General features: G+C 36.4%; 2 protein-coding genes across 5 annotated transcripts in view; one reads left to right on the top strand and one right to left on the bottom strand.

The window, feature by feature from the left end:
* The window catches only part of LOC149945515 (protein YIPF6), a 268,416-nt gene that overhangs the window by 97,301 nt on the left and 152,080 nt on the right, over positions 1–19,035 (bottom strand). The window lies entirely within an intron of this gene.
* On the top strand, positions 10,793–14,918 carry LOC149945518 (uncharacterized). The gene is made up of 12 exons (XM_090176587.1): positions 10,793–12,051; positions 12,108–12,636; positions 12,692–12,839; positions 12,890–13,028; positions 13,083–13,401; positions 13,460–13,560; positions 13,616–13,924; positions 13,978–14,187; positions 14,240–14,350; positions 14,458–14,600; positions 14,660–14,875; positions 14,913–14,918. Exons 1-12 carry the CDS (start codon positions 11,313–11,315, stop codon positions 14,916–14,918), a joined length of 2,970 nt encoding a protein of 989 aa, XP_090032713.1. The 5' UTR covers positions 10,793–11,312.

Raw genomic sequence — 19,035 nt, 5'->3', positions numbered from 1 at the left:
ATCAATAAAATCAATCAAAATCCGATTTAAATAGAAACACTTTTTAGATTTAAAAAATAAAATAAAAATCATGAACCCTGCAAAACATAACTACAGATGACGATACTCGATGTGAAAGAGTGTCACAAAAAATCTAAATTACGCGAAAGTGTGATTTAGAATTATCGCATAATTTTAAGTATATTAATTTGTTCATGGTATTAATATCTAATGACAAGAATATATTGATGAGAACAGAGAGTATGCGAGTACCACCCGGGTTGCCACGTGATTCCCGGTAGAAAAACCACGCCACTTTTCCTTTTCCCCCCTTGCGCCGGTGGGGGGGGGGGGGGGAGGGGGAGACACTCTTGTACGATCACAGGCGGATATCATCTTCCGGGAACATAATTTTTGTTAAAAAACTGCTCATCTCGTGCACCGCTCACGCTCGCTCACGTAATAGCCGCTCGCGCTCGCCCTTTATTGAGCGGCAAAATATTCGTTCCTCTCTTTTCGCTCTTTTTTGAGCAGTTAAAATTTTTGCTCCTCTCTTTTGGATTATTGGGAGCGGTTAGGTTTTTGCTCCTCCCTTTTGGATTATTGGGAGCGGTTAAGTTTTTGCTCCTCTCTTTTGGATTATTGGGAGCGGTTAAGTTTTTGCTCCTCTCTTTTGGATTATTGGGAGCGGTTAGGTTTTTGCTCCTCTCTTTTGGATTATTGGGAGCGGTTAAGTTTTTGCTCCTCTCTTTTGGATTATTGGGAGCGGTTAAGTTTTTGCTCCTCTCTTTTGGATTATTGGGAGCGGTTAGGATTTGCTCCTCTCTTTTGGATTATTGGGAGCGGTTAAGTTTTTGCTCCTCTCTTTTGGATTATTGGGAGCGGTTAAGTTTTTGCTCCTCTCTTTTGGATTATTGGGAGCGGTTAAGTTTTTGCTCCTCTCTTTTGGATTATTCGGAGCGGTTAGGTTTTTGCTCCTCTCTTTTGGATTATTGGGAGCGGTTAAGTTTTTGCTCCTCTCTTTTGGATTATTGGGAGCGGTTAAGTTTTTGCTCCTCTCTTTTGGATTATTGGGAGCGGTTAGGATTTGCTCCTCTCTTTTGGATTATTGGGAGCGGTTTAGTTTTTGCTCCTCTCTTTTGGATTATTGGGAGCGGTTAAGTTTTTGCTCCTCTCTTTTGGATTATTGGGAGCGGTTAAGTTTTTGCTCCTCTCTTTTGGATTATTGGGAGCGGTTAGGTTTTTGCTCCTCTCTTTTGGATTATTGGGAGCGGTTAAGTTTTTGCTCCTCTCTTTTGGATTATTGGGAGCGGTTAAGTTTTTGCTCCTCTCTTTTGGATTATTGGGAGCGGTTAGGTTTTTGCTCCTCTCTTTTGGATTATTGGGAGCGGTTAGGTTTTTGCTCCTCTCTTTTGGATTATTGGGAGCGGTTAGGATTTGCTCCTCTCTTTTGGATTATTGGGAGCGGTTAAGTTTTTGCTCCTCTCTTTTGGATTATTGGGAGCGGTTAGGTTTTTGCTCCTCTCTTTTGGATTATTGGGAGCGGTTAAGTTTTTGCTCCTCTCTTTTGGATTATTGGGAGCGGTTAAGTTTTTGCTCCTCTCTTTTGGATTATTGGGAGCGGTTAGGATTTGCTCCTCTCTTTTGGATTATTGGGAGCGGTTAAGTTTTTGCTCCTCTCTTTTGGATTATTGGGAGCGGTTAAGTTTTTGCTCCTCTCTTTTGGATTATTGGGAGCGGTTAAGTTTTTGCTCCTCTCTTTTGGATTATTGGGAGCGGTTAGGTTTTTGCTCCTCTCTTTTGGATTATTGGGAGCGGTTAAGTTTTTGCTCCTCTCTTTTGGATTATTGGGAGCGGTTAAGTTTTTGCTCCTCTCTTTTGGATTATTGGGAGCGGTTAGGATTTGCTCCTCTCTTTTGGATTATTGGGAGCGGTTAAGTTTTTGCTCCTCTCTTTTGGATTATTGGGAGCGGTTAGGTTTTTGCTCCTCTCTTTTGGATTATTGGGAGCGGTTAGGTTTTTGCTCCTCTCTTTTGGATTATTGGGAGCGGTTAGGTTTTTGCTCCTCTCTTTTGGATTATTGGGAGCGGTTAAGTTTTTGCTCCTCTCTTTTGGATTATTGGGAGCGGTTAAGTTTTTGCTCCTCTCTTTTGGATTATTGGGAGCGGTTTAGTTTTTGCTCCTCTCTTTTGGATTATTGGGAGCGGTTAAGTTTTTGCTCCTCTCTTTTGGATTATTGGGAGCGGTTAAGTTTTTGCTCCTCTCTTTTGGATTATTGGGAGCGGTTAAGTTTTTGCTCCTCTCTTTTGGATTATTGGGAGCGGTTAGGTTTTTGCTCCTCTCTTTTGGATTATTGGGAGCGGTTAGGTTTTTGCTCCTCTCTTTTGGATTATTGGGAGCGGTTAAGTTTTTGCTCCTCTCTTTTGGATTATTGGGAGCGGTTAAGTTTTTGCTCCTCTCTTTTGGATTATTGGGAGCGGTTAAGTTTTTGCTCCTCTCTTTTGGATTATTGGGAGCGGTTAAGTTTTTGCTCCTCTCTTTTGGATTATTGGGAGCGGTTAGGTTTTTGCTCCTCTCTTTTGGATTATTGGGAGCGGTTAAGTTTTTGCTCCTCTCTTTTGGATTATTGGGAGCGGTTAAGTTTTTGCTCCTCTCTTTTGGATTATTGGGAGCGGTTAAGTTTTTGCTCCTCTCTTTTGGATTATTGGGAGCGGTTAGGTTTTTGCTCCTCTCTTTTGGATTATTGGGAGCGGTTAGGTTTTTGCTCCTCTCTTTTGGATTATTGGGAGCGGTTAAGTTTTTGCTCCTCTCTTTTGGATTATTGGGAGCGGTTAAGTTTTTGCTCCTCTCTTTTGGATTATTGGGAGCGGTTAAGTTTTTGCTCCTCTCTTTTGGATTATTGGGAGCGGTTAAGTTTTTGCTCCTCTCTTTTGGATTATTGGGAGCGGTTAAGTTTTTGCTCCTCTCTTTTGGATTATTGGGAGCGGTTAGGTTTTTGCTCCTCTCTTTTGGATTATTGGGAGCGGTTAAGTTTTTGCTCCTCTCTTTTGGATTATTGGGAGCGGTTAAGTTTTTGCTCCTCTCTTTTGGATTATTGGGAGCGGTTAAGTTTTTGCTCCTCTCTTTTGGATTATTGGGAGCGGTTAGGTTTTTGCTCCTCTCTTTTGGATTATTGGGAGCGGTTAAGTTTTTGCTCCTCTCTTTTGGATTATTGGGAGCGGTTAAGTTTTTGCTCCTCTCTTTTGGATTATTGGGAGCGGTTAAGTTTTTGCTCCTCTCTTTTGGATTATTGGGAGCGGTTAAGTTTTTGCTCCTCTCTTTTGGATTATTGGGAGCGGTTAAGTTTTTGCTCCTCTCTTTTGGATTATTGGGAGCGGTTAGGTTTTTGCTCCTCTCTTTTGGATTATTGGGAGCGGTTAGGTTTTTGCTCCTCTCTTTTGGATTATTGGGAACGGTTAAGTTTTTGCTCCTCTCTTTTGGATTATTGGGAGCGGTTAAGTTTTTGCTCCTCTCTTTTGGATTATTGGGAGCGGTTAAGTTTTTGCTCCTCTCTTTTGGATTATTGGGAGCGGTTAGGTTTTTGCTCCTCTCTTTTGGATTATTGGGAGCGGTTAAGTTTTTGCTCCTCTCTTTTGGATTATTGGGAGCGGTTAGGTTTTTGCTCCTCTCTTTTGGATTATTGGGAGCGGTTAAGTTTTTGCTCCTCTCTTTTGGATTATTGGGAGCGGTTAAGTTTTTGCTCCTCTCCTTTGGTTTTTTTGGAGCGGTTAAGTTTTCGTTCCTCTCTTTTGGATTATTGGGAGCGGTTAAGTTTTCGTTCCTCTCATTTCCGTTTTACACTCTTTTAAAATAAATATTTTACCGCTCAATTTCGCTCAAAATGACAAAATCCGCTGAAAATGAGAGGAGTGCGCCCATCACGAGAGCAGAGCCATATTCTGTGCGACCGGATGCATTCTTGTTACTGAAGATTGAAAATGACTCTCAATACAATAAGACACGAAATTGAATTCGTCTCGTGAAATAAACGCTACCTGGCGGCGGTGGTGCGGACTAAATTAATTTTGCGGTCGGAAACGCGAGTGTACATAGGGGGCGTTGACGTTTATCATCCTGTCAGTCAATTTGCCGGGATAAGGCAGTTTTGGCCCAAAATTTCAATCATAGCTCCACCTTGGAACGGGGATAAATATCATGTAGAGGCATCAAAGCTCAAATTCGCGTTCAATAGTCTGTATAGTGGCGACATCTCGCAACATCAAACCAAACAATTACGATCGCCTCGCGTTAAAATCGGATAAATTAAATTCGAACATATTGTGGACCTAAAATTGGTAACTATAAATTGGTGTTAAAATTAATTAAAATTGCCATACATTTAGGAGTGTCGAAAGTATTTTGATTTGTCGAATTTATTATAACAAGTGTGGAAATAAATATCAAAATAGGAAATCAACAGTAGAATGTTTTAATATGGTCTTTTCAGGTTAATTATAATTAATTATAATCATCATGGTGTAGTTTTCCCAGACACAAGAGGCGGAGGAAAAGACGTTAGCGGACAGTGTTTTACAGGGGCCCCACTCAAATCTTCAATTTTTTATAGGAAAAATAGGATTATATTTCTAAAAATATGACTATTTTTTCAAAATTATACGATTTTATAGGACCAAATATGTCATATAATTTACTAACTTTATGAATTAAAAAACAAAATCTATATTTAGTGAAATAAATCTTTGATTTTCACTTAAAATATAGAAACAATTTAACCATTTTATCACAAAAATATACTAGTAGCTAACCGTGTTAACAATAACCAAAGTATTGACTATAATTACTTTGTATAGGAATTTATCCTATAGCTAAATCTAGCAATTTAAACAAGTGGCGGGATTTGAAATGGACAAAATATCAAAATTATAGGATTTTATAGGACTTTTGGGGATTTTGCTAAAAATATAGCATGTTAAAGGACATTTTTGAAAAGAAAGGATTTTAAAGAAATTATAGGACCTCTGGGGCCCCTGTTTTACCGCATGGAAAGACGTAATTTTAGTTAACCAATACGATATGATTGATGTGAGTATCGTATTGAATTTTTTTTTTCAAAATTGGAAACAAAAAACAAAATGATATATTTATTTGAACTAAATTCCAAAACTGATTTGGTATTTATATATTTTTTAAATTTGACAACCTAACGGGGAGGATCTGTCCTAAAATTTAGCAGATGTATAAACATATTTTAAACCTATCTCGGATTCCCTGGGATTTCATGAAAATAGGGTAGATTAGGGACCTTGAAGAAAAATAGGGACTTTATATCTATATACATTTTTGATATGGAAATGGAAACTTGTTTATTGTGTATCAAAACAACACTATTACAGCGTCAGCTAGTTGACACACATTGCATAAAAAATTATATGTACAAAGTGTTTAAAAATGACCGAAAGGTTAAAAGCATAATATAATTTTAATTGACAACAGTTTTCATGGCTCCTACGTATTAAGAGCCGGTAAAGTTTTAAGTTCAGATAATTTACAGCTAAATAAATCGACTACTTCAGTATATTTGTTTGCAGTTCTTAAAATTCGGTTAATGGGGTTTAAAAGACTTTTAGAAATTTTGAACAATTGAGGGTGCCTTGTATAATAGTTAGGGACAACAAAGTTTATATTGGAAAGTAAGTCCTCGCTAGGAATCTGATTTTTTAACAATTTATATAAAAATATTAGTTCGGATTTTTCCCGGGTTACAGATAATTTATCAATTTGCAAATCTCCTAGTAATGTAATATAATTATATCTATGAATTTTTATAAAGTTAGTATGTAAATATTCGATAAATTTCTTTTGTACTGATTCAATAATTAAAAGTAGATAAGCGCTACAGCCTCCCCACGCCAACGAACCGTACATGAGTTTAGACGGAATTAAGCTTTTATACAGAAGAATAAAGTGAAATTTGGAATTGATTTTTTTGGCAAGTTTTAAGATAACACCTAATAGCCTTTTGCAGCTATTAACAATATGATGGACGTGATCTCGGAAGTATAACCCTTTATCAAGGTATATTCCGAGGTCTTTGGTCGAGTCTTTGCGCGGGACTGTATCACCGTTAATTTTGAAGACGGATCAAATTAATTCAGTTTTTCTACTGAAAGATATTACAGTGGATTTGGAGGGGTTAACGGGTAAATTGTTTTTAGAACACCATATAGAAATTTTGTTGAGATCATCTTGTAAATTGAAAGAGTCGGTCACGTTGTTAATAGTTTTGCATAGCTTGTTATCGTCTGCAAATTGATAGAGAGTGGAATTTTGAATTAAAAATTGTAGGTCGTAGATGTAAATGTTAAATAAAAGGGGTCCCAGGGAACTACCCTGGGGTACCCCGCAGTTCGTATCGTAACTTACATCAGTGACAACACCGTTACATTTTAAGAGATTTGCACGAGTAGATAGATAGTCGCTTAACCAGCGTAGTAGACATTCTATTTTTTTCAAGAGAAGTGGATTGGACACGCGATCAAAAGCTTTTGCTAGGTCTAGAAAGATTACGTCAATTTGTTTTTGATTTTCAACAGCGTCAGATACTTGATTTAAGAAATTTACGTGGTTTGTCTCCACGCTTTTGCCCTTTAAGAAACCGTGTTGGGTAGAATTTGGAAAATTATTAAACCAGTTAGATATATATTTGCGCATAATTCGGTCAAAATGTTTCGCGAATACGCGGAGGAGTGAAATAGGCCTGTAGTTTATTGGATTTCCGGCAACACCTTTGAAAATTGGGCTAACGATAGACGTCTTCCATAAAGTGGGGAATTTGTTAAATTTAATGGAGAGGTTAAATAAGTATTCTAAAAGCGGTAGAAATAGGTCCCCGCAACCTTTAATTATAAATGCTGGAATATTATCAATGCCAGTCGAGAAAGTTAATTTAAGGCCCAATATGGCCTCTTTAAAATCCAATGACGAAATTTGAACGTGATTAAAGGCATCTGAATGTAAAACAGTTGTATCGTAGTCGAAAATTTGGTTGGCCGGAATGTCGTCAACAGAGATTTTAGAGAAAACACTAAGAAACTCATTCGCGAGATCGGTAGGGTTGGTCATCAAATTAGAGTCTTTTTTGAGCCGAATGTCCATGGGCCTTTGGCAAAATTGTACGATTTGGAGGTAACAGGAATAGCCTTGTCAAGGCAAGGAAAAAGGTGGGTGGGCTTTATCGATATCAACAAAGGGGGTCGCCATGCGCGAGATTTTCAAATTATTGACATTAGTTAAGCACAGATCCAGAGTATTCCCGCACGTGTTTTTGAAATTAGAGATTTGGCGAAGGTTGTTTGAATAGCAAACGTCAAAAATATGGGCCGCTTTTTTCTTAGTTTTGTGAAGGCAGTCAACTGCGCTGTTATACGACCAATCAACCCTCGGTAAATTAAAATCCCCGAGAATAATTATATCGGTGCCTAAATTTAAGTTATTAGTGTGGAGTTGCCAATAAACACATAAATAACGCAAGATTCAGATAATAAGAATGAAGACCTCAAGTTTTAGTAGAGAGGTTAAGCAGAGCGCTCTAGGAGTTTGAACGACAACGTCGAGAGTCCCGTGAATATTCTCTACAGTTTTCTTTTAACGTTTCTACTTTGGATTCGGAACCTTTTACAACTTAAAAAGACGCCCTATTTTTATCGAGCTAATTTGGCACGTGGTATAATATCTATAGCGTTGAAATAAAAATATAACAATTTTCCTGCTCCACCAATTGAGAGATAATTATAGCAGATTTGTTTCTTTTCTAGCAACGTGCGTTTCAGCATTCGTAAATACTGGTTTAAATGAAAATGCTCCTAAGCCTTGTATATTATAGGCGAAATTGGAAGACGGAGACACATTTAAAGTAAAGCAAGGTACACGAAAACCAATGTTTGTGTTAAGACAACACTCACATAAGGCGCGTTTTAGTATCGGTTAAACACATTTTTATATTCGCCATGTACCCGTGTTTGGCAAATATTTGTAAAATGTGTTAAAATTCTATCGTATCTGTAAATGTTTTCTTTAGCAGTCAAAGTGAAAGCACGCTTAACTGAATTTAAAGAATTTAATTTCACGAACGATACTCCCGACGTTGACGTTCTAGAGCGTCCTGCTTAACCTCTCTATTGTCGAATTGAAGACAATACAATAAGATTACTACTCATCCTACGCTAAAGATGGCGCCACACATCGTTAGGGGTTTTCTCGTCTATTTATTAACTACCCCGAAGCACGGGTGTTCCAGTTACCACCAGAGTTGGACATATGGACATTTTTTTCGTAGTTAGCCTGACTAGAGAGCCTCCTACCTTAATTTATTTTAATATTAACTGACCAGTGGGGGTATAAAAACAAGGAGAGCCAACATTTTGCTTTACCTTCAGAATTAAAATGGGAGTTTAATATCACTTGAGTTACATGACTTTGGCCGATCACAATTTTTTTTAAATAAAATGGCATTGATGAATGATGAGTTTACGATACGCCATTATTTATGAATATTTAGATAAAATTTTAACAATTCAAATAGTGAGCCCCCCGATTTCAATTAATTTTAGTAGTCACAGCATTAAATTTAGTAGTCAAATGACGTGACTAGTGCCCTGGTTACCACATGACACCGATCGTGGGTCGCACGCCGTTTCTAGGTGGTTTTTTTTCGCCTGTTCTGGGTTTTTTGAGCAGGTTAAAAAGTGTAGCCCTATGACGTCATTTTACTCCAATTCTATCTTGACGAAAAAAACGAGTTAGAGGTTAAAGGTTATATATTTGTTTTGTTTTTAAGATGGCGACCGGTGGTGAAGTCATCAATATATGACCCATTTTTCTTATTTATTTAATAATAATAATAATCAGCTAAGCTTATACCCAAGACACCCCCTTAGGTCTAAGTCATCAAGCAACTTTTAAAGTCATTAAATAGCATTTAACAATTGGATTTTCGTTATTAAAAGCTTGCCACATGTGAAGATGTTCAAAACCCGTCATGTTTTCGTGAAACGAAATTTAAGCAGACGAACTTTCTATATAAGCTAGATTACTCCCTCTACACCTCTTTTCGAGGAGGAGTAAAAAGTGTAACCTTAGAGCTCTGGAACAAGCGAACCAAATTCGGGACAGGGTAAATCTTACCCCGAGAAGAGGCGAATAAAACGTCTTAGGGTAAAAAGTTTACACTTTTTGTCCTGGGACAGGCGAAAAAAACCACCTATTAAATAGAAGTTCATCTTTAGCGTAGTTGCGGTAAAAATCTTCCTCATTCCGAAGTAACGTATGTATATCGAATGCGAACGAATTAAATTTACGACAAACGCCACATTGTTTAAAACCATAACCAAAATATTATCCGTGCTCGAGAGCAACACGTTGCAAAGACACTTATATTGAAATATATTAAATAACGGCGGCGCAGTGACGCAGAAATTTACCAAACACTCAAACATCTCCAAATAGGCGAAATTGCGACTTTGATATTGCACCGGTCTGAGTTTCGTATTAGACTATACGCGAATCGGCTTCGAAGTAGAGTAGCCGAGTTCACAGAACCCGCCAGAGCAACCGGAACCTTTAGGACACGAAAGAGTCCAAAGTGTCTTTGCCAGATTAGGTGCCAAATGAAGCGAGAGTCCCAGAAACACCCCAAGAGCGGGAGGGTAAGCTAAAGACGGTGTTCCCAACCCCCGACGGTGTAGCCCCTAAACTAACGCTCAATTTCCGCCACCCGAGCCTGCCGACCAAGTTTTTCCTCCGATATCGTTTGGGTTAGCACGGTGGGTGGTGAGGGGAAAAACGCGTCCAAAAATGGGAAGAAGGAGAATTATTATACGCTGGAGCCAGCTATTTTTGAAAAGTCTTTTTGGACTTCGGTTTTAGTGGGCGAATAGAAGGAAGGGAAAAACAGCAAAAAATGGATTTGCGACTCGAAGAAGGGAATTCTTCTTTACAACATACGATATTAGTCTTTTGGTCCGTCCGTTTACGAAATATTTAAAAGTATTAATCACGAAAATTACGAGAAATAAGAAATTTTGCGTATAAGATTATTTATTTTGAAATGAGGGAATCGTGCTTTTATGAAAATTAAAAGAATTTATCACACTGTAAATTTGATTCAATTACGAAGCTTGAAATTTTAAAAAAATATTTATCAGGAGCGAAAAGTATTATAAATCGTTTTATCGTTTTTTGATTTAAAAAATAAATCGATTTATTTGATTAAAAAAAGCAATTTCTTTGATTAAAAAATCAATTTCTTTGATGATTAAAAAAATTAATTTCTTTGATTAAAATATCAAATTATTGGATTAAAAAATCAAATTATTGGTTTAAAAAAAATCAAATTATTGGTTTAAAAAAAATCAAATTATTGGTTTAAAAAAAATCAAATTATTGGATTAAAAAATCAAATTATTGGATTAAAAAATCAAATTATTGGATTAAAAAATCAAATTATTGGATTAAAAAATCAAATTATTGGATTAAAAAATCAAATTATTGGATTAAAAAATCATATTATTGGATTAAAAAATCAAATTATTGGATTAAAAAAATCAATTTATCTAATTAAAACATTAATTTATTTATCTAATTAAAACATTAATTTATTTATTAAAAAAACAATTTATCTAATTAAAAAATCAATTTATTTGATTAAAAAAGGAAAAAAATTATTTTAGTTTTAAATTGAATGTATGAAAGCTGTCTAGTAGAAGGAAAGTGAGGGTGTGGCATCGATCCCGGGTTCGGGTTTGGGTTCGGGATCGAAATCCGGGATTTAAGGGATGAAATGGGGGTAAAATCATCGAAAAGTCAATGTATTTAGGGTATTTCTCGCGACGATTTGTTTTCCCGTATATCAACATATTGTGTCCAGGCCAACTTGTTCATTTATCTACGCTTATCTCGAAAGATACTTGAACGTATATCTTATCAAGTTTTATCGTACGGAATAAGTTGAAATGATGTAAAAATTGATAACCTAGGCGGCGCGTGCGCAGATTCCCCGGGAGGCGCGGTTAATTTGAATTGAAGTGTTTTGACGTCATGGAATATTTGTTGTTAAAGTAGAATGGAAATATTTTTAAACTTCATTTTAATAGCATTAACGCGTAAGTAGTACTTAAATATGCTTAACACTTGAACCTATCTCACGAGTATTTCAAACGAATATTTTAAGTATGAGAAACGTATTGTTCTCAAATGATACTTGAATATACTATAAAAGAGGTTGTATAGCGTTGTAGGAGGTCATTCCACGGTTAACTGCGGTAGCTATATTCAAGATGCCTAAAGCCCAACATATTTGCCCTACGTGCGCGAAAAGTTTCACTACCAAGTCCTCCTTAAATCGGCATGTTAGAGAAGTACACGGTGATAGACATACGTTTGTCTGTGAAGTATGTGGTAAGAATGTTGCTAGATTGGAACATTTCAAGAGCCATCAACGAACTCATGACTTGAACGCACCCGGCCCTTCCGAACCCATGGACCTGTCTCGCACACCGTCACCAATGCAACGTTCGCTAGCATCTTTCCGTCCACCATCGCCATACCGTCCACCTTCACCTAGTCTGCTTCAAGAAATTCAACTGGAATCTATCCAACCATCTACAGCGGATTTACCCAACAACCCAACGCCATCACCTGTTCCCGCCTCATCAATACTTGATGAAACACCACCAGCATCTCCAAGTATGGTCCAGGCCTTGAATGATACGTTAGCATCTATCCGTTACAATGCTGAAGACTATGATATTGATGCGGGGATGTTTATCGGACGTTACCGAGCCGCTTTCAGTAAATTTCTAATGGAAAGACTCACCAGTAAACGTGGAATTAAATGGTTCCTACTCGTAAGATCTGTTTATATGAGACCTTTAGGGGGTGAGGAACAAAGAGCGGAAGTACGACCCTATTTCCGGAGCACTATGCAAACAACATTAACGCCCGATGTCATTGAAAGCCAGCTGAATGAATGTCTTGAAACAATACAGTCAGCAGCGGAAAACTTTGAAGCGACAGGTATGTACTAAAATTTATAAGTTATATTTTGAACTAAAACATTATATTTTTGATAGGATCGGGTTGGGTAATTGACCGTGTTCTGTATGTAGAATTAAATGTAGCATCTTACCAACCGTTGCGAGGGTCATCGTATATGGAACTACCTGAAAAACTATCTCGACGTCACGCGATTCTTAATATTAGAAACGAAAATGACGAGAAATGTTTTCTCTGGTCAATTCTCGCTAAACTTCACCCAGTTCCTCGGACTCAAAACGCTAATCGTGTTTCCAAATATACACCTTATGAAAATGAACTTGATACCAGTGATATATCTTTTCCTTTCAAATTAAACGCTACGGAACTTAAAAAATTTGAATTAATGAATAATTTATCAATATCTGTGTTCGGCTTTTCGGGAGACATATTCCCCCTTTACGTAAGCGCTAACAAGTGTTGTAAGGAAAGGGAGGTTGATTTGCTATACATCACCGACGAAACTAAAGATATTGACGATGGGAATAGACATTACTGTCTTATACGAGACCTAGGAAAACTGCTACAGCATCTAACAAAACACAGAAATACAAGTTATTATTGCAGGTAATTTAGTTTCCAATATATTAGTTTGAAATATACTAATTATTTTCTGTATTAGAATGTGTCTTCACCGATTCAGTGGAAGCAACGCTGAACAGCGACGTGATGCGCATATCGAAGAATGCGCCACTCACGGCGTCCAAAAAACAGTTTTCCCTACTAAGAAGAAGACGGTTTATTTTGATAAATATGAGTGGACAGAAAAGGTAAAAATAAAAATTATTTAATTTAACTCTTAATGAAATGAAATTATTAGGTGCAGTATGTATTTTACGCCGATTTTGAAGCAATCCTACCGAGAGTTCAAGGATGTGATCTAGATCCCGATATAAATACCAGCAAAGTAAACATGCACATCAGCTGCGCGTATTCGTGGGTGTTTGTTGGACCTGACGGTAAGTTATTTGACAAAATTCCCTTTTAGATATATTACAATAGGATACTTATAGGTGTACCTGTTCGAACCGATTGCTATCGAGGACAAGATGCAACTCGAAGATTTCTGGAGTCTATTCTGGAATTAGAGAAGGAGTTGATGGAACTCATTGAGACAAATGTACCAATGATTATTACCCCGGAGGAGGAGGAACAGTTTCAAGCTGCTACGCATTGCTACATTTGTCAGAAGCAGCTAAATCAGGGAAATATGCCCGCTGTTCGAGATCATTGCCATTTCAGCGGCAAATATAGGGGGCCAGCGCATAACGTCTGTAATCTTCAAAAGAAAGTTCCAGAATTTATCCCTATTTTCCTTCATAACCTTAGCAGGTGAATTTATTAAGTTAATTAACCAGGAAATAAACCTAATAATAATAAATCTTCATAGATACGATTTACATCTTATATGTCAGGAGATTGGTCATTTTAAGGAACAGACACTTGACTGTATTCCTTCCACTAGCGAAAATTATATTTCGCTGAAACTAGGTAAAATATATTTAATTATGAATTTAACCTTAACATTAATTTTATTGTTTTTTAGGGAGATTTCGGTTTTTAGACTCTTATCGATTTCTAAGTGATAGCCTCGATGCTCTAGTATCTAATCTCGTTTTGGAAGGAGCCAGTAAATTCCAGATTGTTAAGAAATATTTTGAAAGTGAGAAAGTTCAACTGCTTTTGCGGAAGGGGGTCTACCCATACGAGTATATGGACGATGAAAAGAAATTTGACGAGACGATGCTGCCACCTAGAGAAGCGTTTTTCAGTTCATTGAAAAATCAAAAAATTTTAGAATCTGATTATTTACACGCCCAAAATGTTTGGACAGCGTTTAATATTCAAACATTAGGTAAAATTACTATAGTATAAATATTTCAAATCTCTTAACCTCGGTTTTCGTAGGGGAATACACCGACTTCTATGTGAAAAGCGATGCGTTGCTCTTAGCCGACGTTTTTGAAAATTTTAGAACATTATCTATAACCCATTATAAATTAGATCCCGCTCACGCTTACACCGCACCAGGTTTAGCCTGGCAAGCAGCTTTGAAGATGACCGATGTTCGCCTCGATCTCATACTTGATATAGATCAACACTTATTTATTGAAAAGGGTAACGCTTTTGTGATATTTTAAATATTATTGTATTTACATTGAATTTTTAGGGATTCGAGGCGGTGTTTCAATGATCTCAACTCGTTATTCTGAAGCGAATAACAAATATATGGCCGACACATATGATTCGTCTAAAGAGAGCAGTTATATATGCTATTTAGGTAATTTACATTTTTAAAAAAATAAATAATTTTTTTTATTTTTATTTTTTTATTTTTATTATTTTAATTTTAATTATATTAATTAACTTAATTTAACTTAATTGAAGATGCTAATAATTTGTACGGTGCTGTTATGTGTGAACCACTACCGCTAGGCGACTTCCAGTGGGTTCAGGAGGATGATTTGCAAACACTCAGTGAAAATATTCTGAGTATTCCCAATAACGTTGAAAACGGATACATTTTAGAGGTAAATAACAAGTGTTATAATTATTGAATTATATTTTTAAAGAATTGTTTCCTTTGCAGGTGGATCTTGAATATCCTCCAGAGTTGCATGACTTACATAACGATCTCCCAGTAGCGGCGGAATCTAAAGTTATTACACATGATATGCTATCTCCATACTCCAAAGATCTCTTAGGAAAATTAAATATTAAGGAGAATCAAAGTCTACCAAAACTTCTTCCTAATTTAAATAATAAAGAGAAATACATAGTACATTACCGCAATTTAAAATATTATGTAGAATTAGGTTTGAAAATAACCAAGGTTCATCGAGCTCTAACCTTCACTCAAGGAAAATGGTTAGAAAAATATGTTAGATTCAACACTGAACAGAGGAAATTATCCAAGAGTTCATTTGAAAAGAATTTCTGGAAACTAATGGTTAACTCTGTTTTCGGGTAAATCAATTTAAATAATTTATTGCTGTTTTTTCCCTTACTTCATTTAATTCTTTAGAAAAACAATGGAAAATTTACGGAAGCATATAAATTTCGAGTTGATTCATAAACCAGAAAGAATGTTAAAAGTTACAAGTTCCCCGCAGTTTGAACACTTTACCATCTTTAATGAAGAGTTAGCCGGCGCTCATAAGAAGAGAGCTAAAATTGTTCTTAACCGGCCTATATTTACCGGATTCACCATTCTAGATTTATCCAAGGAGCTCATGTATCGGTTCCATTATGGATTCATAAAAAATACGTACGGGGACAAAGCATCACTATTATTTACAGACACTGGTAATTTAATTTAATATGCATTTTTTATTTAAATAGTACTAATATATAAAATATTTACAGACAGTTTAACGTACAACATTAAGACGGATGATGTTTATAAAGACTTTGAAGTTCATAAAAACCGCTTTGACTTCTCTGATTATCCACCTTCGCATTTCCTTCATTCTAATCAGAATAAAAAAGCTCTCGGTTATTTTAAAGACGAGACAAATTCGCAGTTAATTCAAAGCTTTGTAGGACTTCGTCCAAAGCTTTATTCTATTAAATTGTACGGGGAGTCTAAGACCGCTGAAGAGATAGAAAAGGAGTTGCGATTGGGGAAATCTTTAGAGTCAATTTTAAACCATAAAAAGGTTTGTAAGGGCGTTGCCATGAACGTTATTAGAAACGTCATCCGCCACGAAGACTATGAACGTTGTCTTTTTAATCAAGAAACCATGTCAGCCGAGATGATGCGTATAGCTAGTTTCAAGCATGAACTATTTACTATAAATACTAGAAAACTTTGTTTATCACCAAATGATGATAAGAGATACATTCTACCCTGCGGGGTTCGTACATTAGCGCACGGTCATAAAGATATTGAAAAATTATAATGAATGCTTGTATTTATGTATATATAAAAAAAAAACTGCTATTGCTATAAATTGTAAAAAATTATTTTATTGAATACATTTTGCACATAAACTCTTTAATCATTTTATCGTTTACATATTTATCTTTCTTAAACCTAGACACAATGTTATACATTTCTATTCCTTTACACCTGTTTATAGCAAAATAGATACAGAATGCTCCACACGTATTACTAGAATTACTCTGTAATTGATTAGAATTAAAAGTTACAGTTTTACTGTTTCGTTCAATAAAGTCATTAAATTTAAAATAATCTGGCGGGTTTCCAAAGGAATCCATGAATTCACAATTTTTATGTTTAGAAAAATATATTAGAACCCAGTGTTCTCCAGGTTCAGCACTCGTATCGGTATTTACAATAAATAGAGAAGGGAATATTTTTACGTATTTAGGTAGCTTGTCAGCCGCGAACACGCCTTGAAATATACTTTTAGTACTTAAATCTTTTTCAAGTATTTTAGTTATCTGTAGCGAATCCATTAATTACTGTAATCGAAAATCACGGTTCGATTTTTATCAATTTCAATCAAATTTTGAAACTCGGCGTAAATTAGAATGGAAATCGTCTCCGGTAACGGTTTTGCAAATTTTAATTCTAATCTCAGGTTACTGTTTTTTACAAGATGCAAGTGATTAGCGTTGTTATTAAGATCCGAGGTTAAATTGTACGCGAATAAACAATTTCCGTTAGGGTAATCTTCCCGACTTATCTGATTCCCTTCATCTACGTTCCACTGATTAGTTTGAATGAAAAGATTGCAATACGCTTGAATATATAGATTTTCCTCAAAGTTTAGAGATAACGCCTTATGAGGGACGCTGCTACCGTCAATGTACAATCCAATGCTTGATAAATCGAAATGTTGAAAGTTGTACGGGGATTTTTTCAAATCTCCTAGAAACGCTTTTTGTTCCACAAACCCGATAACAACTTTCTTAGGTGCTTGTCCGGTAAATAAATGATCTTGCACACTAGCCATAAGTCCAGCGGGTATAGAAAATGAGGTGCACTCCGAACGAGTTACAGGATATTTAGCGGTTCCATATTGTAACGCCTTGGCTTGAGCGAGCGATAGTTCCGGTATCACTTTAACTTTCCTCAGATAAAGGGAAGCTGATAAAATCTCCACTTTACATTTTACGTCGGAATGAACGCAAAAAGCTGCTCTATTTTTATCGAATTTAAATTTCAAATCAACCATATTTAATAAAAAGCGTGGTTGTTGACATAAATCAGTATGGACTACGCCTAACAAGTCAATCGCCCCTTTTTGCGCTAAACTCGCTCGTTTAGAGAAACCATCGTTATCGAAAAATGAATCGAACTTTCCAGGCGTATCCCGATAGAAAAGTGAACTCGTTAAATAACTTTTTTTCGCAGAATCTCCGAACGTTAATAAAGTTTGTATCATACTTTTATAAGCGTAATTTTGACTGGAAGGTGTTACTGATCTTTCATTAAGAAATACGTGGACGTCGCTAAAAAGCGAATGAAGAAACAAATTCTCGGGGGCGATATTGTCGGCTGGAGTTCCGGCGGCCCCACCCGCAACACCTGGAACCGCGGGTTGCGGTAGTTGACCATTATCTTTAGTTACCTTAACTCGAACGTGCAGCAAAGTTTGTGAAAGGTCTATATACGTTTCAGAGTTACCGTTGATAGAAAATGTAATTGATGCGTTATCAACTATATTTGATATTGGATTATACTCAACCCATTCTCCACCAATAATCGAAGATTGTGTCATAGGTACTTGAAACAAATCTAGCTCGGAATTTATACACTCAACTGAGTGCGGGTGTAAAAGGGACATTATGAGAATATATCAGAACGTTTAGGGAACCGTCCTTTCGCTATCCTGCCTGCTGTTGAAATGGCGCTTTTCGATTGAGTTCGTTTCCTTTTATTTCCGGAACCCGTCATTCTTTTAATATGATCCGTAGCTGAAGATGTTAGTCTCATGGCTTCATCAGCTGCTGAAGCTAAAGTTTCCCTTCCAGCGTTAATAGAATGCGATTTAAGCGCTGTTTTAATTGGGACTCCGCTAACAACATCGGTCGCTACTTTCGCTCCGGTACTTAAAAGTTTTTTTCCCAAGTAAGTAGCGCCTTTCTTCAGTAAAGGTACCGCGAATCTAAACGCTGAAGATAATATATTTCCTAGTCCATGTCCTCTTTGCACGGCTAAACCTCTATATACAGGTATTCCACCGAAACCAACCTGGTTTAAATAGTAACTTTCATAATCAGTTCTTGAAGGTGAATATTCAGACCTCATGATGTTAACTGTTCGCTCTCTTAAGCTAGAATGAAGGTGTGTCCTGAATGATTAAAGGTTTATAGTGAAGTCCACATTTTACGGGGTTTAAAATGTAATACAACGTGAGCTTTTCCACTATGAAACTGTATTGGCTCACCTAAATCATCTGTTATATTAATCTCTATAGTCTTAATATTATTACACACGACTGGTAGGTAATGAGGTTGTGAAAATATTTTTGTAGTTGTTTTCCCATTAGACTCGGCTTTCTCTTCGACGCTTATGATTCTTAATAGAGGTGCTAAACTATCCCCAACAACGCTATTTTCAACCAGATCGGAATAAACGAATAAGGAATGTAACCCAGCGTTCATATCAACTGGGTAGGGGGTTATCATTGAATTTAAAATGGTGAAATCATTATCTCTTCTATCCTTAAAACCTAGTAAAATCGATAGATCGGGGCCAATTACAGCTCTGATTTTCGGTTGCAATTTAACTTTAATTCGATTAGAATAATTTAAATAAGCGAATGTAACTTGTTCTTCTTCTTGGTTGTGGACGTTCATAACATGTAATAGTTCTTCCGGAGTTTTATAAAAACCCGCGGGAACTTCAATTATTTTATCATATTCGAGAGGGTCTTTAACTAGAGGGTTATCAGTCATTTTATCATATTCGAGAGGGTCTTTAATAACCAATAGATTAGGTTTTCGAACGTTATGCCATGTCCGAGGATAGCTTATTTCCGCTAACCCAACTTC

Source organism: Leiobunum rupestre, chromosome 5 (assembly GCF_980474605.1).
Source record: "Leiobunum rupestre chromosome 5, qqLeiRupe1.1.hap1, whole genome shotgun sequence".
In the NCBI taxonomy this organism is placed as follows: Eukaryota; Metazoa; Arthropoda; class Arachnida; order Opiliones; family Sclerosomatidae; genus Leiobunum; species Leiobunum rupestre.
This window is presented reverse-complemented; position numbering and strand designations above follow the sequence as displayed.

What these genes read in the sequence shown, in the direction of transcription:
- LOC149945518 (XM_090176587.1), top strand. Translation starts at nt 11,313, where the DNA reads ATGCCTAAAGCCCAACATATTTGCCCTACGTGCGCGAAAAGTTTCACT. An exon ending in TTATATTTCGCTGAAACTAG is followed by an intron (nt 13,561 to 13,615) that starts GTAAAATATATT and finishes ATTGTTTTTTAG; the next exon opens with GGAGATTTCGGTTTTTAGAC. An exon ending in GTTTAATATTCAAACATTAG is followed by an intron (nt 13,925 to 13,977) that starts GTAAAATTACTA and finishes CGGTTTTCGTAG; the next exon opens with GGGAATACACCGACTTCTAT.